The sequence below is a fragment of the Gymnoscopelus microlampas genome (genome assembly GCF_963454915.1).
Source record: "Gymnoscopelus microlampas genome assembly, chromosome: 20".
Classification (NCBI taxonomy): domain Eukaryota; kingdom Metazoa; phylum Chordata; class Actinopteri; order Myctophiformes; family Myctophidae; genus Gymnoscopelus; species Gymnoscopelus microlampas.
In genome coordinates, this window is record NC_139957.1 from 48,632,278 (window position 1) to 48,651,096 (window position 18,819).

Below are 18,819 nucleotides of genomic sequence, written 5' to 3' on the forward strand. Positions count from 1 at the left end.
ACTCTGCTGTCCTGACATCAGTGGGAAGTTCATTCCACCACTGTGGGGCCAGAACAGAAAAAAGTCGTGACCGTGTCGATCGACCAGAAGGACCGTTGAGTGGCGAGGGAGTCAGTCGCCCGAGGTGGCAGACCGGAGTGGTCGGGCAGGGGTGTGGGCATTGACCAAAACCCGGAGGTAAGAAGGAGCTGTTCCTTTCACTGCTCTATAGGCTAGCACCAGGGTTTTAAACTGAATGCGAGCTGCTACGGGGAGCCAGTGCAGAGAACGGAGAAGGATAGTTGTGTGGGAGAACTTGGGGCGGTTGAACACCAGACGAGCCGCAGCTTTCTGAACAAGCTCCAGAGGTCTGATGGCTGATGCCGGAGCACCAGCAAGGAGGGAGTTGCAGTAGTCCAGGCGGGAGATGACAAGAGCCTGGATGAGCACCTGGGCTGTTTTCTCCGTGAGGAAGGGGCGAATCCTCCTGATGTTGTAGAGGAGGAATCTGCAGGACCGTGTCACTGATGCGATGTTAGCCGAGAGCGACAGTTGATCGTCCAGGGTCACACCCAGATTCTTCGCAGTCCGAGTTGACGTCACCACAGTATTCTCAATGGTGATGGCCATGTCTCGGTGAGGACAGCCCTTCCCCGGGATGAACATCAGCTCGGTCTTGTCCAGGTTGAGCTTCAGGTGGTTTGTCGACATCCACTCCGAGATGTCAGCCAGACAAGCAGCAATGCGTGCCTCCACTTGTGTGTCAGAGGGGGGGAATGAGAGGATCAGCTGGGTGTCATCGGCATAGCAGTGGTAGGAAAAGCCATGGGAGTGGATGACAGCACCAAGAGATGTAGTGTAGAGAGAGAAAAGAAGAGGACCCAGAACCGAGCCTTGGGGAACCCCAGTAGTGAGCCTGTGTGGTTCTGACACAGACCCTCTCAGCATCACCTGGTAGGAGCGACCCGTCAGGTAGGATGCAAACAGGGAGAGTGCAGAGCCTGAGACACCCATCCCCTCGAGGGTGGAGAGGAGGATCTGGTGGTTCACTGTGTCGAACGCTGCAGACAGGTCCAGGAGTATCAGGACGGAGGAGAGAGAGTTCGCTCTAGCAGCATGGAGCGACTCCGTCACTGCCAGGAGGGCAGTCTCTGTCGAGTGATCCACTTTGAACCCCGACTGGTTGGAGTCCAGGAGGTTGTTCTGGTGGAGGTACAGTAGGAAGACAGTTGTTTAAAGACAGCACGTTCGAGAGTTTTAGATAGGAAGGATAGAAGGGAAACCGGTCTGTAGTTCTTGATCTCAGAGGGGTCAAGTGTCGGTTTCTTCAGGAGGGGGGTGACTCTGGCAGTCTTGAAAGCAGAGGGAAAGTAGCCAGACGTCAGAGAGGTGTTAATAAGGTGGGTTAAGAAGGGAAGGAGTTCAGGTGCAGAGGACTGCAGCAGAGGGGATGGGACCGGGTCCAGGGAGCATGAGGTGGGACGACTAGAGGTAACAAGGAGAAGGACCTCTTTAGAGGAGAGGGGAGAGAAGTGGGATAGAGAGGGTGGGGGAGAGGGAGGAGGAGTAGATGAAGATAGGGAGGGAGGGGTGGAAGGCAGACAGGTGTGGGTAGTGCGCAGGGCATAGGAAATCATGTGGGTAGGGAGGGGCTGTGAGGGGGGAGAGGAGACAACCTACCCCACTATCAGATGCCTGTAAGATCAAGGAACACTCAGGATTTTGTTTAATTAAATTTAAAAGAAAAGAAACAGGTTAAGTGCCTACCATCAATGCCTTCTCCCATCTCCCACACCTACAACCCAACACACCACCAGGAAACCATAAGCCAGCCAGCTACACTACTCACAGCCAGGTGCGGCTCCCTTTTATTCAGCCAGGTGTCTCAGCTGTCCTGAATAGGAGTGATTAGGGGGCGTTACACAACTTGGAAAAAGCTCAACCCACTACATAGATATAGATATATATTATTATGAAAACGCAATCCTGTTGGGTTTTTTTTCATAGTTTTTCCACAAAATAAGGCATTAAAAACAAACCTCTTCGCTGATAATAGCAGATCTACAAGCTCACTGTGAGGTAGCAGATCAACAAGCTCACTGAGAGGTAGTAGATCTACAAGCTCACTGAGAGGTATAGCAGATCTACAAGCTCAAACACGATCGGCTATTTTGGGCAAATGTTCCCCACAGAATATAGATCGAGGGGTTCAAGTGGTTAATAATTAAAGTTCCTATATCACACCAACATCTGCCAGACCCCCTGATATAAGATATATTTCTGCTCTATCCATCCATTATCCATCCACTATTTTTTCAATTCAATTCAATTTTATTAAAGTGTCAAATCACAACAAGTTGTCTCAAGACACTTTACATGTAGAGAAGAGACCCGACAATCCCACCCTGAACAAGCAATTTTTGCGACAGTGGCAACGAAAAACTCCCTCTTAACTGGAAGAAACGTCAGGCAGACCCTAGGTTCTAGGGCGGGGGCCTTCTGCCTCGACCGTGTCGGGGGAAAGAGGAGAGAGAGAGAGAGAGAGAGAGAGAGAGACAGAGACAGAGAGAGAGAGGGAGAGAGAGAGATACAGTGCAAGTAGTAACAGTAACAATAGTAGCACATATAATAGTGTAAGATATATAGGATAGTATAATATAGTACAGCAATAATGTGTATGTAGTATATAATGGTATAATATAAGAACATTAAGATAATATATAGTATATATAGTATAGTGGTATAGTGCAGTGTAGTAGAAATCCACGGTCGTGCTCCATGGAGAGGCCCGGTCCGCAGTCACAGTCTTGAGCTGCAGCTGGGGGTCCGTAGTGACAGTCCATGGACCTGCGACGTGGGAAATAAAAGAAACTCCGGGGAGCGGGTCCCCGGTTGTAGAATTAGTGGCAGGCCTTATTAGAGCGTGAATCCGTACAGGGTTAATTACGATTGTACCATTGGGACACAAACCCACACAACCAAAGGGAGAACGAGAAGAGAGAGGACGAGAGGAGAAGGGGGGGGGGGGGGGGGTGGGCAGGGGAGGGGAGAGAGGATAACTATAGGGTGACTGAGTCTATACACTTCGGCTATAGGCTTTATCATAGAGAAAGGTTTTTAGTCTAGTCTTAAATATACAGGGTGTGTCTGCTTCGCGGACTGAGACTGGGAGAAGGTTCCACAGCTGAGGTGCCTGAAACTTAAATGCTCTGCCTCCTGTTCTAACTTTTTGGGGGTTTTCTGGAGCCGTAAGCATTTTTTCATACTGTGGGCGCAGTGGTGTTCTGGTTGGTTTATAGGGCTCGATGAGTTCTTTGAGATATACTGGTGCCTGTCCATTGAGAGCCTTGTATGTGAGGAGGAGAACTTTAAACTCGATTCTGTATTTAACCGGGAGCCAGTGCAAAGAGGCCAATGAAGGAGTGATATGATCTCTTCTTCTGGTTCCTGTCAGTATGCGCGCAGCAGCATTCTGGACAAGCTGCAGGCTATTTAGGGACTTACTTGGGCAGCCTGATAGTAGAGCGTTGCAATAGTCCAGCCTAGAAGTAACAAATGCGTGGACAAGTTTTTCTGCATCATTTTGGGACAGAATGTGCCTAACTTTTGCAATATTACGCAGGTGAAAAAAGGCATTTCTTGAAATTTGTTTTATGTGGGACTGAAAGGACATGTCTTGGTCAAATGTGACTCCCAGATTCTTTACAGTGGCCCTGGAGGTCAAGGTAATACCATCTAGGGTAAAATTCTCATCGGCTAATTTATCTCTGAGGTGCTTAGGGCCAAGTACAATAACTTCAGTTTTGTCCGAGTTGAGGAGTAGGTAATTATCTATCTATCATTCATCTATCTATCTGTCCATCTATTATTATCTATATGTAGGAGTAGCCTACATTACAGGAAGCAACTCTCTAAAGAACCTTAGTTAACATGTTATTCATGGTAGAGTAGAATCTCTCCATCCCAAAGCAACCAGGATGTCATTATTTATCTAATGTCCATCAGCAGTATTTTATACACAGCCTTAAAATTATTATTATTATTAGGGTTAGGGTTATTATAATTGTAACGTAAAGGGATATTTCAATTTAAAAACAGTTCTGGGATCATTTTAACGTCTACTCAGGCTTTTGTTTCTTGATTCAATATTTCGATTTTTGACATTAATTTCATCAGCCACGCCCCCCTCCTGTATTGAGAAGGTGAGATTGTAGATCTGCTATTTTCACTTTCTTTTTTTTTTATCTTTGGGAATGTTTTGGTAAACTTTCCTCCTATAATGACATAATAAAATATAGATTGTTAAATTATCATGAATCAGTTTTTTTCTTTTAAAGGAAAACATATTTTAAATATTCACACTCCTGGTGGAAGGAGTGAAGGTCATGAGACTGAATATTAACATTAACCCATTAACATTAACCCACAGATCTACAAGCTCATAGCGCGGCACCGAGTGCCGCACTATGAGCTTGTAGATCTGCTATTTTTGAATAGCCAAATAAATCTATAAATGACAGAGATGCGTTCACGGATTGAATGGGTTAATTAATGAATTAATTCATATTAACAAGTGTCAGTGTTGTCAGATGGGAAATGTTAAATTATCGTATCGGAGGCTTTAAATCCTCATGTTTTAAAGAAAACTATCAAACACAGAAAAAACTAAAAGATAAATCACAGGTTTAAATATGTCATTTCACATAAATAGTGTATTTATTGTAAGAATAAAAAGTCTCCTACGTGATAAAAACATCACATACGCTGCTCTGTGTGGAAGCAGGAAACTTCCTGCACCGTGGAACTGTTCTACTGTACGGCAAGGGTTAACTTTACAGGCCACGCCACCCACAATAATACTATTAGAACTGGAGACCCCCCAAAATAATACTATTTGAACTGGAGACCCCCCAAAATAATACTATTAGAACTGGAGACCCCCCACAATAATACTATTAGAACTGGAGACCCCCCAAAATAATACTATTTGAACTGGAGACCCCCCACAATAATACTATTAGAACTGGAGACCCCCCAAAATAATACTATTAGGTGGAGACCCCCCACAATAATACTATTAGAACTGGAGACCCCCCACAATAATACTATTAGAACTGGGGACCCCCAGAAATAATGATATTTGTGTGAGCTTGTAGATCGGCTGTTTTCACAACGTTTGCCTGTTTGTTATTTATTTGACAATATGTATTAAAAAGGTCTTAAAGGTCATTAAATTGTCCATTTATAAATGTGCAGATACCCTGTGTCCACTTATACTGTATGTTTGGGAACCACTGGCCTACTATAAGAACAACAATATTGACATTTTAAATAGAGATCACAAAGTGTAGAACAGAAAGCTAACAATAGGGAATTATCTGCTAATAGCCTCAAATAGTCAATATTGTAAGGAATAGTGTTTGGCCCAGAGCTGGATGGAGCTGGGACCTCAGTCCCAGAGGAGCACAATGGAAACAATTGTGTTATCCTTTTAATAATCATTGTGAAATCACACCACTGTAGCCTCCTGTTAATAAAGTATTCTGTCAATCAATCACTGTGGAACACAAGAACCTTTTCTATAAAGACAAACTAAATAGAGCCAACAATCAAGACTTTCATTGGAACTGATGTAAATGTAGAATACAGAGATAGCCAACAGCCACTCCATCAGAAGGTACATTTTATTGTCACCATCCATAACTGAACAGCCAGTGGTTCTCAAACTATTTTGTGTCAAGGACCCCCAAAAATGTATTTGGCTGTGGACCCCCTTCTCAAAAATATTTTCTGCCTGGGATTTAAAAAAAACAGCAGATCTACAAGCTCATAGTGACACGCTATGAGCTTGTAGATCTGCAATGTTTGAATAGCCAAGGTATAACATATATGGTTAAAGGGGTTAAAATGATTGTGACGCTATATTAACTTATTTTGCTGGGGACCCCCTGGTACCCCCCCAAGGACCCCTGGTACCACCCAGATGTCCCTATAGTGCCCACCTATCCTGTATTACATACAGGACAAAACTGAAGTTATTGTACTTGGCCCTAAGCACCTCAGAGATAAATTAGCCGATGAGAATTTTACCCTAGATGGTATTACCTTGACCTCCAGGGCCACTGTAAAGAATCTGGGAGTCACGTTTGATTGATTGATTGAATACTTTATTTATAAAGACACGGAAACAGTATGAAGTACAATTCACAATACAAGGTCCTCTAAACTGGATCGCTCATGAAAGCACAATGTCTTTTATTTAAAATGAGTTCCCATGCCCTCACATCATGATGACCTTTAAGAACAGACAGATATACACACTACTATGCAACACTATTACTATTTAATACTTTACATTTTATGCAACACTATTACTATTTAATACTTTACATTTTATGCAACACTATTACAATTTAATTAAATTGTAATAGTGTTGCATAAAATGTAAACTATTAATACTTTACATTTTATGCAACAGTATTACTATTTAATAGTTCATATTTTATGCAACAATATCTTGTCATCCTGACACATGTTTTCATCCTGAAACAAGAGGACATTTTGACCATAGAATAGAGGATATGCGTGTGACATCATCATCAAACCCGGAAGTTATGCAGGAATGCCTATTGAGTGTCAAAAAAATACTTTCTGGCCTTGACAGCCCATGCATCCAAACAGAAAAGGTCATATCTGATTGCATTAAACCATTGGTTCTCAAAGTGGGGTCCGGGGACCCCCAGGGGTACTTGAGGGGGTTCCAGGGGGTCCCCAGCTAAATGATGGACAGGAACCAAATGGACCCTTGTGGGTCTGTAACTCTGAGAGTGTACAAATGGAACCAAATGGACCAGTTAGGGTCCATTTGGTTCCATTTGTACACTCTCAGAGTTAAATTAACATTGATTTTACGATATGAATTGGGGTCCCAGAGGTATAAATGCCATTAAATGGGGGTCCGTAGCCCTAATGCATGTCAGACTGGGGGTCCTTGAAATTAAAATGGTTGAGAATCACTGCTAGAGCCGTAAAAAAAACTTCTCTTATGGGGTCCCTGGCATATCTTTTCAAATAGGGGTCCGTGGGCTAATAAGTGTCAATTTGGGGGTCCTTGACATGAAAAAGTTTGAGAACCACTGCATTAAACAACATTAAACAATGTTAAACTCATTTTGCATGTTGCTTTGCCACTCGATGTGCCATTCACTTTAAGCATGCGCATATCCTCTATAGCAGTGGTTCTCAAACTTTTTCATGTCAAGGACCCCCAAATTGACACTTATTAGCCCGCGGACCCCCATTTCAAAAGATATGCCAGGGACCCCCATAAGAGGAGGTTTTTTTTTTACGGCTCTAGCAGTTTTTCTCAACCATTTGAATTTCAAGGACCACCAGTTTGACATGCATTAGGGCTACGGACCCCCATTTAATGGCATTTATACCTCTGGGACCCCAATTCATATTGTAAAATCAATGTTAATTTAACTCTGAGAGTGTACAAATGGAACCAAATGGACCCGTTAGGGTCCATTTGGTTCCATTTGTACACTCTCATTACAGACCCATAAGGGTCCATTTGGTTCCTGTCCATCATTTAGCTGGGGACCCCCTGGAACCCCCTCAAGTACCCCTAGGGGTCCCCGGACCCCACTTTGAGAACCAATGCTCTATAGAATAAAAAACAGAGGTTATGACGCCTCTAATGTTATTCTACGGACTGTGTCGCCCTCTAGTGGACAAACTCTACTCTCGTCTCCTCTAGTTATATTATTTATAACTATGACGCAGTGACTCAACAAACCTTATTTATTGATATTTAGTCCATTTCATCATTTCATAAAGAGCGTCATCATAATAAGATGATGATTTGTGTTGTTAATTCCTCCTCCACTCATTGGTTTGGTAGTTTGTTATGAGCATAAAGCAGCAGCTAACTGCTAGCTAGCCGCTAGCTGCACATAAACAGTGGCCATAAGGACTACAGTTAAGAACTACATGTTCCGTCCACCATGGGTGGCTAGAAAAACTACAATCTATTACTACATTTCCCATACATCCACATGGGTAGCGTTGAGGACTACATTTAAAGAACTACATTTTCCATCGACAATGCGAGTGCTGACGGAAACAGCCGAAAACACCCGAGCCCAGCTGCTGACGGAAACAGACGAAAACGGCACGTCACCGTCGTACGGCTGAAATATAAACCGACCTTTGTGAGGACTGAGCATGCGCAGTTAGGCCATTGTTAGCTTTATTTTATCGTCATGCTATTATTAGGTGTTTTACATGTTTTATTGTTGTATTAAAAGATAGAAGGTTATTTAACACAACTGTCGATTGAATTAAAGAAAGTTTTACAACAAATATAGGACTTGTTTTTAGTTAAAACACCTGAGAAGCTAGTCGGCTAGCTCGCTAGCTGGCTAGGTGGCTAGCCGGCTAGCGGATGTAAACACAGTCACACATTAAGACAGAGACTTCCGGTGTGTTCAGTTGAAATCGGTGACCTATTGAATTCTGTGACTGTACTGCGGCTGCGCGGTTTCCGAAAATAGCCGATCTACAAGCTCTCAACATCGGCTCTTTTCGGCGCGCGTCACCGTCGTACGGCTAAAATACAAACCAACCTTTGGTATGTCACCCACCAGAGGGCGCTATTATCCACTTTTTAACACATTTTGAGCACAATGCGACTCGAGGCTCAGAGTGTGGAGACAACGATGAACCACAGGAGGGCGACACTGAGCCGCTTTTTGATGAAAATAGCAGATCTACAAGCCCACAACGCGTCGCATCCGCGACGCGTTGTGGGCTTGTAGATCTGCTATTTTGGGTGCTCGACAACGTCATAAGTAAAGTAAACTAGCAGTGGTGGAAAAAGTATGAATTCATTTCATTTAAAGAAATACAAACCATGAATGAAAAAACGTCATTTTATTATATAAACTACGGCAGTGGTTCTCAAACGTTTTCATATCAAGGACCCCCAAATTGACTCTTAATAGCCCGCGGACCCCCATTTCAAAAGATAAGCCAGGGACCCCCATAAGAGAAGATTTTCACGGCTCTCTAGCAGTGATTCTCAACCATTTTAATTTCAAGGACCCCCAGTTTGACATGCATTAGGGCTACGGACCCCCATTTAATGGCATTTCTAGCCCTGGGACCCCAATTTGTATTGTAAAATCAATGTTAATTTAACTCTGAGAGTGTACAAATGGAACCAAATGGACCCGTTAGGGTCCATTTGGTTCCATTTGTACACTGTCAGAGTTACAGACCCATAACGGTCCATTTGGTGCCTATCCATCATTTAGTTGGGGACCCCCTGGAACCCCCGCAAGTACCCCTGGGGGTCCCCGGACCCCACTTTGAGATCCAATGAACTACAGCATCTGGTTTAAAACATTTTAATAACTTTTATTAATCTGCTGTTTATTAAAATGTTGGATTCATGTTAAAATGTATTTTCAGTCATTTAACCACTTAAAGTTTAAGCGGTTAAGTGACTGAAAATAATTATAATATCAGGGGGAAAAGAGCAGACCAAGTACAGACTACCGACCTAACAGAAGTATTGAGGGTTTAAGGCTTAAACCCTTCTGTTAGGTCGGTAGTCTGTACTTGGTCCGCTCTTTTTTTCGCCAATATTATTGTTATTGTAATAATAATTATTATAGTTTTAGGCACAAACAGCAAACAGTGTAAATTTATGAGGAATATTAATGTGATTCTGGTCATATATACATATATATAGAGATGTAGATGTAGATGTTACAGATGCTACAGATTATCATACATGTTTTAAGAGGTTTATCATACATACCATTCCATCTGTACTTTAATTTTATTTCTGTTATCTATAATTTTAAAAAGACATTGGTTGTGTTAGCATAGTCTCTGTAGAAACAGGTCCCAGCATTTCACTGCTTGTACCTGTATTGAGTAAGTGACAAATAAATCCCTCTTGATTCTTGCTCAGATTAGTTCCAGAGTTCTCTTTGAAAATGTCACACATTTTGAAATGGCTCCACATCCATTACCTGATTGATATTAAGCTGGTACACATGTAATAGACATGCCACTAAAAGTATGTGCTTAAAAAGTTTATTTTCATTCATTATTAATATTCTTTATAATTGTGAATGTTAAAACTTATTGTGGGGTTCTGCTATAGTCACTTACAAAACGTATACACTATTGTAAAGGGATAGTTCACCCAAAAAACGACTTATTTTCTATCAATTACACACCCCATAAAGCCTTGAATTCATGTAGATTTTTTTTGTTTTTGTTGCATTCCTAAGCCAATAATTTGATAACCGGCGTAAAGATGCTAATGGTAGGAGACGCCATTAGCTGCCGGCCTGCCGCCGGTCATCATATTATTGGCTTAGGAATGCGACAAAAACTAAATAAATCTCCATGAATTCAAGTCACCATGGGGTGTATAATCAATAGAAAAAAAGTCATTTTGGGGGTGAACTATCCCTTTAATGTTAAATGACAGCGTTATTTACTGGAGTCAAATTGGGGTTGTGTTAAATATACTGCAGTTCTCGCATTAGTTTATATAGTAATACCTATCACCGTCATTTGACTTTGACTCTGAGTGAGCAAGACTGTTACTTGAGTCAGCGTTTAATAGCCTATACAGCCAGCAATTGTTTCTAATTATGACAAGCACAATAACACAAAATAATAGTGTAGAAGAGAGTTGCAGATTTTCATGGAACTTGGTAGAAATTATCTCTAGGCTGCCCTATAAAAATGGCTCAAGGTCACAATCATGGTCACAGTCAATGTTACATCAGTCATATCTCAGGAACGGAGAGAGACACAGAACGAGATGTTGGTGTGTGCCTTTATTAATGGTCTTGAAATGTTATACTGATGTCAAACTGGGAAACTGAAGTAGAAGCAAGGCTTGTCCATAGCCATGTCTGTTTTGTGGGAGTATCCACACATATCTATCAATAACTGATCAACGCAACAGTACTGTATACACAGAAGATGCTTTAAAACTTCCTGATGATATTCTGTGGCACTTCCTGGGACTTGCATCCTCTTCCAAAAAGCCAATGAGTAGGTTTGATTTATTATGGAGTCATAAGGAGGTGACATCAATAGAACTTTTTAAAAGGTATTTTATTTAATTTGATACGTGAAGTCACAGCAGTAGATTGGCTAATTTCAGCATGCAACCAAGTGTAAAATGTAGCATTACGACGCCATAAGGCCCGCCAAAATACATACAAAATCAACTGTAGATTTAGTCATCAACTGTAGATTTAGTCGACTAAAATCGTATTATATTTAGTCGACTAAAACTACACTAAAACAAACATTTCAGGTGAATAAAATATGACTAAAACTAAATTAAATGTTATTCAAAAGACTATGACTAAAACTAAACAAAGATTTGCTGTCAAAATTAACACTGCGTCACAGTGACATGACAACAACAGGTAACCTCAGTCTGTGATATTAATCTACATTTTTTTGTGTTAAATTGTGACTGTAGCCTGAATGATCAGCGGTCAATTGTAAGCAAGAACAGATTGTTATAATTGTAAGTAAGTAATAGTAAGTGCCACGGCAAATAGCTGTCTCATGTCCAGCGTCCAATTTGTGGAGTCTATGCACTGAAAATGGCTGTTTTCTGACCCCTGACCTCACTGGGCGGCCCGCCGCTTTTCCAAATACACCTGTGCCGCTTAGCGGAGAGTGTGGCGTTGTAGAGGGGGTCTCCCTGAACGCGTGAGTATGTCACAAGTGTTGGCACACGTGTCCGTCTCCGGTCCAGTGTCCAATTTCTATAGGCTATGCACTCCTTTGAACAGCATTTATCCATTTAGATACATTTTTTATCTTTTAAAAAACGTTTTTGTTACACAGAAACATAATATGTGTTGTATAGCTTCGTTTAAATGCTTAATTTATAGTTTTAATGTGCAAATTAACCGTTTTTCAATGGTTTTCAATGGTTTCTTTTTACTCTAGAGGATACTCTTATTCTGAAGAGATCTTCAACCGGAAGTGTTATATTTCTGCTCACGGAACACAGCTGAGGAGAGCTCGAGCTGCCGGAGGAAAGTGTTTGTTGTTAAAGTTTAAAACGTGTAAAACAACGAGGTATGTTTATTTGAGGTGTGTTTGTCTTTGTGTTTATGAGTTTAACGTTTGTTGTACAACAACAAACGTTAGTTTGTCGTTGGCTAGTCGTACAAATATACATGTTTGTGTCGGTTTGCGTGTTGTGAGAGCTTGTTTACAGGTGGACGTTGGATGTTAGAATGGTGTTTGATAGAGATGTTAAATAAATGTGAGTAAAGGAAGAACCGGTGAGTTGTTTTGCCAGGAGGCAGTGATGGTGATGTGGAAGTAATGGTGGGATAAAGACATAGCCTTAGATCAAGACTATCGTAGATGTATTCTATCGATTTTGAGAGTTTCAGCGACCACCCTCCCCCCTAGTTTGGCCTGGAATTTCACCAGTAAAGCCCGTATTTCTCTGAACATGTGCTTTCCCGCTTGCCCCAAATGTTAACTAGGTGTCCGGAGTGTTTGTTTAATGTATTAATCTATATTTTTCTATAAAGAAGTGTTTTAATCCCGTCTGTGGCCGAACGCCGTAATTCCGACTTTCACCGGATGCGCCCCGTCACTACCGCCCATTGGGAACTTCCGACAAAATCGGCCACAGACGGGATTAAAACACTTCTTAATTGAAACATATGGACTAATACATTACACAAACACTCCGGACACCTAGTTAACATTTGGGGTAAGCGGGAAAGCACCTTATATTTTGCATTTGTACATGTTCAGAGAAATACAGGCTTTACTGGTGACATTCCAGGTTAAACTGAGGGGGTGGAGCTAAGACTCTAATAGATATGAAAGCAAAAGTCAGACTGGATAAAACACATACGATAGTCTTGCTCTAAGGCTAATAAAGACACATGTAGAGAGTTTGATATTAAAGTAGACCCCATCACCCCATAATCAACGTCTGCTTGAATCCATTTCCTCCTCATTCATTATTTGATCACCTGGTGGTTAGTGCTGATGCTGCTTACATCATGGTTAGATAATACTACTACTGTACTACTAATACAGGATAAATACTCCAGAAACACAATCGGAACAATGCTTATTGCCAAGTGTGTTTGTACATGTCAGGTATTTGTCTCCATGAGGTTGATGCATTGAAAGGAAGTTTACACAGACGGTAGTAGCATACAGTACATATACCATAATATAAATGAAATGATTGCACACATACATTTAATTTCATATTCAGTCCACATACATACACTTGGTGGAGGGGATTTGTGTGAAGGGGACCTCTGTACAGTAGTTATACTTCACCGACTGTGAGCTTGTAGATCTGTTTTTTTTGTATTTTGAAAACACATTAAATTATTTTCATTTAATGGCATGCCCACAATAGGAATGCCAGGTTACCATCCTTCTATAGATAGCAGTGTAATATTAATGCTGCTATGTACTATGTTGCAGTGATGTAAAATGGCATGTATTCCTCTATAGATAGCACTGTAATATTAATGCTGCTACAGTATGTACTATGTTGCAGTGATCTCTATAGTCTGTATACTTCTATACCACTATACTATCAATGCTGCTATGTATGTATGCAGCAGTGAGGAATACCCTGTATTCTTCCTTAGATATCACTGTAATGTTAATACTGGTATGTATGCTGGGGTATTTCATCATGTCTCCCACTGTATGGACTGCGTGGAGTAAAGTCTGTCTATCGTGTTGATAGACTGGTTATTATAACCATTATTATGGTCAAGCAGTGATGAGAGGCTCTCTGCTGCACCTCTGTGGTCACCTTGTGCATTACAAATACATTTTAGGCATTTAGCAGACCCTCTGATCCAGAGTGACTTCCAACAGTAAGATCAGAGTAAATGACACCTATGAACCCTATAGTCAAATAGCTGGCTAAATGGTCCCATAAATAGAGTGCAAAGAAAACAATGTAGTGCTTCAAAGTTTAAACAGTTCTGTTCTGTTTAAACAGTATGCTGTCTAAATAGCACAAAACAAATCTCTGAATATCAATAACATGATGTGAACAATTAACCAGCATATTTCTGCATCGTATAACTTTGTAACATATGTTTAAAAAGTGCTATACGAACAAAGTTGTATTATTATTATAACAATACACTAACACGTGAAGAAGCTGTTTCTTTGCATTTTAAACATGGTGAGAGAGTAACTCCAAAACTCCATTCGTTCACATCTTACCACATTATAACAACCTCATTTCACTAATGCTCAGCCTGAGTTGAATTAAATCACTGTGATAAACAGGCAGTTAAAATACGGAGACAGGTGAATCACGTTCATTCCATCAAGGTTCCATTTGTACCCTCTCAGAGTTAAATGAACTGAGGATTTCACTGTGTAACCACATGTAACAGTAATGTTGTGTGTTCTCTCTGCAGGCGAGACCCACTCCACCTCACCTCACCTCTAGACATGGCTGACAACATCCTGGATGCTGCCTTCCAGAGAGAATCACCACAGGCTGCCAAGAGGATGAGACTGGACACTGACCATGTGAGTGACAGCCTTCAAGCATCATTACTAGATCAGCAACATTACTCACAGATGAATAGTAGTTTATTTGTCTGATTTATAAATGTCCCTCTGTCTGGATGTTGTTGTCGTTGCACTTCAGGAGGACGACACCAGTGTACCTCTATCCTCCCTGGATGCTGAGATGTTTGTGGACCCCAACCATCCCAACAAGGTCCTAGAGGGTCTCAACAGGCTGCGTCTCAACAGAACCTTGTGTGATGTGGTTCTGTGCTGTGAGGGACAGGAGGTCCCCTGCCATCGTTATGTACTGGCCTCCTTCAGCCCTTACTTTGAGGTAAATACACACTCAGTGTTTCCCCTAGGATAACGTTGCTTTTTTAATTTAAATTATTTCCCTCAAAATATTATAATTATTTTCCTCAAAACATTAAGTCGTGTGTCTAAGATTGACAGTCTCACTCTGGCTATTGACAACCAAAACAGCAGCTCAGCTCAAGTCCTTTATGTCTGTTTATCAGTCATCATTTCAGTGACGCAATACCACGACCGCTTTCTTTTTCTCCCAAATGAAGGGGGTCTTTCTGCAACTAGCGTTAGTTACCTTCCACTCCCAAATCATCGCTCCTCATTGTAACAGGTGATTTGGGCAGAGATAGTACAGCTATCCACTGCGCACATAGCTCTGCGTTTGTAAAGCTCTACCATAGCAGCTACAACCAGCGTCAGCTTGGATATATTTGAATTTAAAAGGCCTGCTGCTTCGATGGGACAAGTGGGCTAATTAATGAGGCTTATTGAACAGCTGAGAAACCTGCACATTTAACCACATAGAAAAGTAGTGCAAATGAAGTACAAATGTCTATGCATAATTTTGTTACCTGTTTCTCTAGCTCAAGAATTTGGGTTGAAAATAGTGAAGGTAGGAGGGTGGGGGGCGAGGGGGCTTTTGTACTGTAAATACCAAAACTGGAAAAGCATGGACTTAGCGCGACTCTAGACAAAACAAATACATCTGTTGCAACTTGATTTGATATGCTACCAATAGGAAGAGTTCCTGTCTCTCTATGTAGAAAGACTGACAGAGGTTCTCTCCAGTGACCATCTCAATGTGCCCAAGGAGGACATGGTGTTTGAGGCTGCCATGCTGTGGCTAGACAAGTGTCCTACCCGCATGCAGAGCTTTGAAAAGGTCAGTCATTTCTTATTCTCACCTTACCAGACGATCAGAGGTCTCTGCCTATCAATGTGTCAGGGGTCTTCTAAATGCATGTTAGTTTCTAGAGTAACTTTCCAATACATATTTGGCATCTACTGTATGTGTGCTACTGGCTGGTAATATGCATAGTTATTATATAACGTTGTTCCAGTTGGATTAGTAAATACTTGGTGTTCTATGCATTCTTTTAGGTGCTACAGAACATCCGTCTGCCTCTCGTCAGTCCCTCCTACCTCCTCACTGTGGTTGAGCCTCAGAGCCAGAGGTTCATCTCTGAAGCCAAGGAGCGTCCCTACTGTAACACATCACGCCCACGCAGGACCACAGGTACCCTGCTGAACACATGCATGCATGTTGGCCCTGATGATGCTGGAAAAAGCTTATCTGCCAATAAAAAATAGGTTTGTTATTCAGGCTTCATAATGGTTATTGTCTCCGCCAGGCCGAAGGCATGGCCAAGACTATGTTTTGCCAGCTTGGTTCCAGATGTATCTGCCATTAGAAAAAAAGAAAAGCCCTCGCCAGTGATATTGTCTGGCCACTCGAGGCTAATGTTTTGCACCCTGTCCGTGTGTCTGTCCGTTAGCTCTTTTTGAACAGCTAATTTCCGACACCGTTGGTCTGATTGCAGCGAAACTGTGCACGCACACTCCCTGGATGTCAGAAGAGAATCTCTGCCCCCGAATTTTTCAGATTGGCTGTTTCTTTGCATTTTAAACATGGTGAGAGAGTAACTCCAAAACTCCATTCGTTCACATCTTACCACATTATAACAACCTCATTTCACTAATGCTCAGCCTGAGTTGAATTAAATCACTGTCATAAACATGCAGTTAAAATACGGAGACAGGTGAATCACGTTCATTCCATCAAGGTTCCATTTGTACCCTCTCAGAGTTAAATGAACTGAGGATTTCACTGTGTAACCACATGTAACAGTAATGTTGTGTGTTCTCTCTGCAGGCGAGACCCACTCCACCTCACCTCACCTCTAGACATGGCTGACAACATCCTGGATGCTGCCTTCCAGAGAGAATCACCACAGGCTGCCAAGAGGATGAGACTGGACACTGACCATGTGAGTGACAGCCTTCAAGCATCATTACTAGATCAGCAACATTACTCACAGATGAATAGTAGTTTATTTGTCTGATTTATAAATGTCCCTCTGTCTGGATGTTGTTGTCGTTGCACTTCAGGAGGACGACACCAGTGTACCTCTATCCTCCCTGGATGCTGAGATGTTTGTGGACCCCAACCATCCCAACAAGGTCCTAGAGGGTCTCAACAGGCTGCGTCTCAACAGAACCTTGTGTGATGTGGTTCTGTGCTGTGAGGGACAGGAGGTCCCCTGCCATCGTTATGTACTGGCCTCCTTCAGCCCTTACTTTGAGGTAAATACACACTCAGTGTTTCCCCTAGGATAACGTTGTTTTTTTAATTTAAATTATTTCCCTCAAAATATTATAATTATTTTCCTCAAAACATTAAGTCGTGTGTCTAAGATTGACAGTCTCACTCTGGCTATTGACAACCAAAACAGCAGCTCAGCTCAAGTCCTTTATGTCTGTTTATCAGTCATCATTTCAGTGACGCAATACCACGACCGCTTTCTTTTTCTCCCAAATGAAGGGGGTCTTTCTGCAACTAGCGTTAGTTACCTTCCACTCCCAAATCATCGCTCCTCATTGTAACAGGTGATTTGGGCAGAGATAGTACAGCTATCCACTGCGCACATAGCTCTGCGTTTGGAAAGCTCTACCATAGCAGCTACAACCAGCGTCAGCGTGGATATATTTGAATTTAAAAGGCCTGCTGCTTCGATGGGACAAGTGGGCTAATTAATGAGTAGGGTTGTCCGATATTGGCTTTTTTACCGATAACCGATATACCGATATTGTCCAACTCTTAATTACCGATACCGATATCAACCGATACCGATATATGCGGGGATTATTGTGATTAGGGTAAGCTCAAATTTCATATCACACATACCATATACAGTAAGAACTCCTGTAACTTATTTATAAAGCAAAAAAAAAAAAAAAAAAAAAATTTTTTTCAAAAACCGATACCGATATTTTCCCGATATCAATTTTTATGCTAATATCGGCCGATAATATCGGGAGGCCGATAATATCGGACATCCCTATTAATGAGGCTTATTGAACAGCTGAGAAACCTGCACATTTAACCACATAGAAAAGTAGTGCAAATGAAGTACAAATGTCTATGCATAATTTTGTTACCTGTTTCTCTAGCTCAAGAATTTGGGTTGAAAATAGTGAAGGTAGGAGGGTGGGGGGCGAGGGGGCTTTTGTACTGTAAATACCAAAACTGGAAAAGCATGGACTTAGCGCGACTGTAGACAAAACAAATACATCTGTTGCAACTTGATTTGATATGCTACCAATAGGAAGAGTTCCTGTCTCTCTATGTAGAAAGACTGACAGAGGTTCTCTCCAGTGACCATCTCAATGTGCCCAAGGAGGACATGGTGTTTGAGGCTGCCATGCTGTGGCTAGACAAGTGTCCTACCCGCATGCAGAGCTTTGAAAAGGTCAGTCATTTCTTATTCTCACCTTACCAGACGATCAGAGGTCTCTGCCTATCAATGTGTCAGGGGTCTTCTAAATGCATGTTAGTTTCTAGAGTAACTTTCCAATACATATTTGGCATCTACTGTATGTGTGCTACTGGCTGGTAATATGCATAGTTATTATATAACGTTGTTCCAGTTGGATTAGTAAATACTTGGTGTTCTATGCATTCTTTTAGGTGCTACAGAACATCCGTCTGCCTCTCGTCAGTCCCTCCTACCTCCTCACTGTGGTTGAGCCTCAGAGCCAGAGGTTCATCTCTGAAGCCAAGGAGCGTCCCTACTGTAACACATCACGCCCACGCAGGACCACAGGTACCCTGCTGAACACATGCATGCATGTTGGCCCTGATGATGCTGGAAAAAGCTTATCTGCCAATAAAAAATAGGTTTGTTATTCAGGCTTCATAATGGTTATTGTCTCCGCCAGGCCGAAGGC

General features: G+C 41.9%; 1 protein-coding gene across 1 annotated transcript; it reads left to right on the top strand.

The window, feature by feature from the left end:
• Window positions 1-1,751: 1,751 nt before the first annotated feature.
• On the top strand, window positions 1,752-17,157 carry LOC311036184 (uncharacterized protein; the record flags this gene model as incomplete). Its single annotated transcript, XM_084044716.1, has 8 exons — window positions 1,752-1,834; window positions 11,986-12,117; window positions 14,469-14,583; window positions 14,705-14,899; window positions 15,636-15,754; window positions 15,973-16,108; window positions 16,745-16,859; window positions 16,981-17,157. 5 exons carry the CDS (start codon window positions 1,752-1,754, stop codon window positions 15,642-15,644), a joined length of 534 nt encoding a protein of 177 aa, XP_083900842.1. The 3' UTR covers window positions 15,645-15,754; window positions 15,973-16,108; window positions 16,745-16,859; window positions 16,981-17,157.
• Between the last annotated feature and the right edge of the window lie 1,662 nt (window positions 17,158-18,819).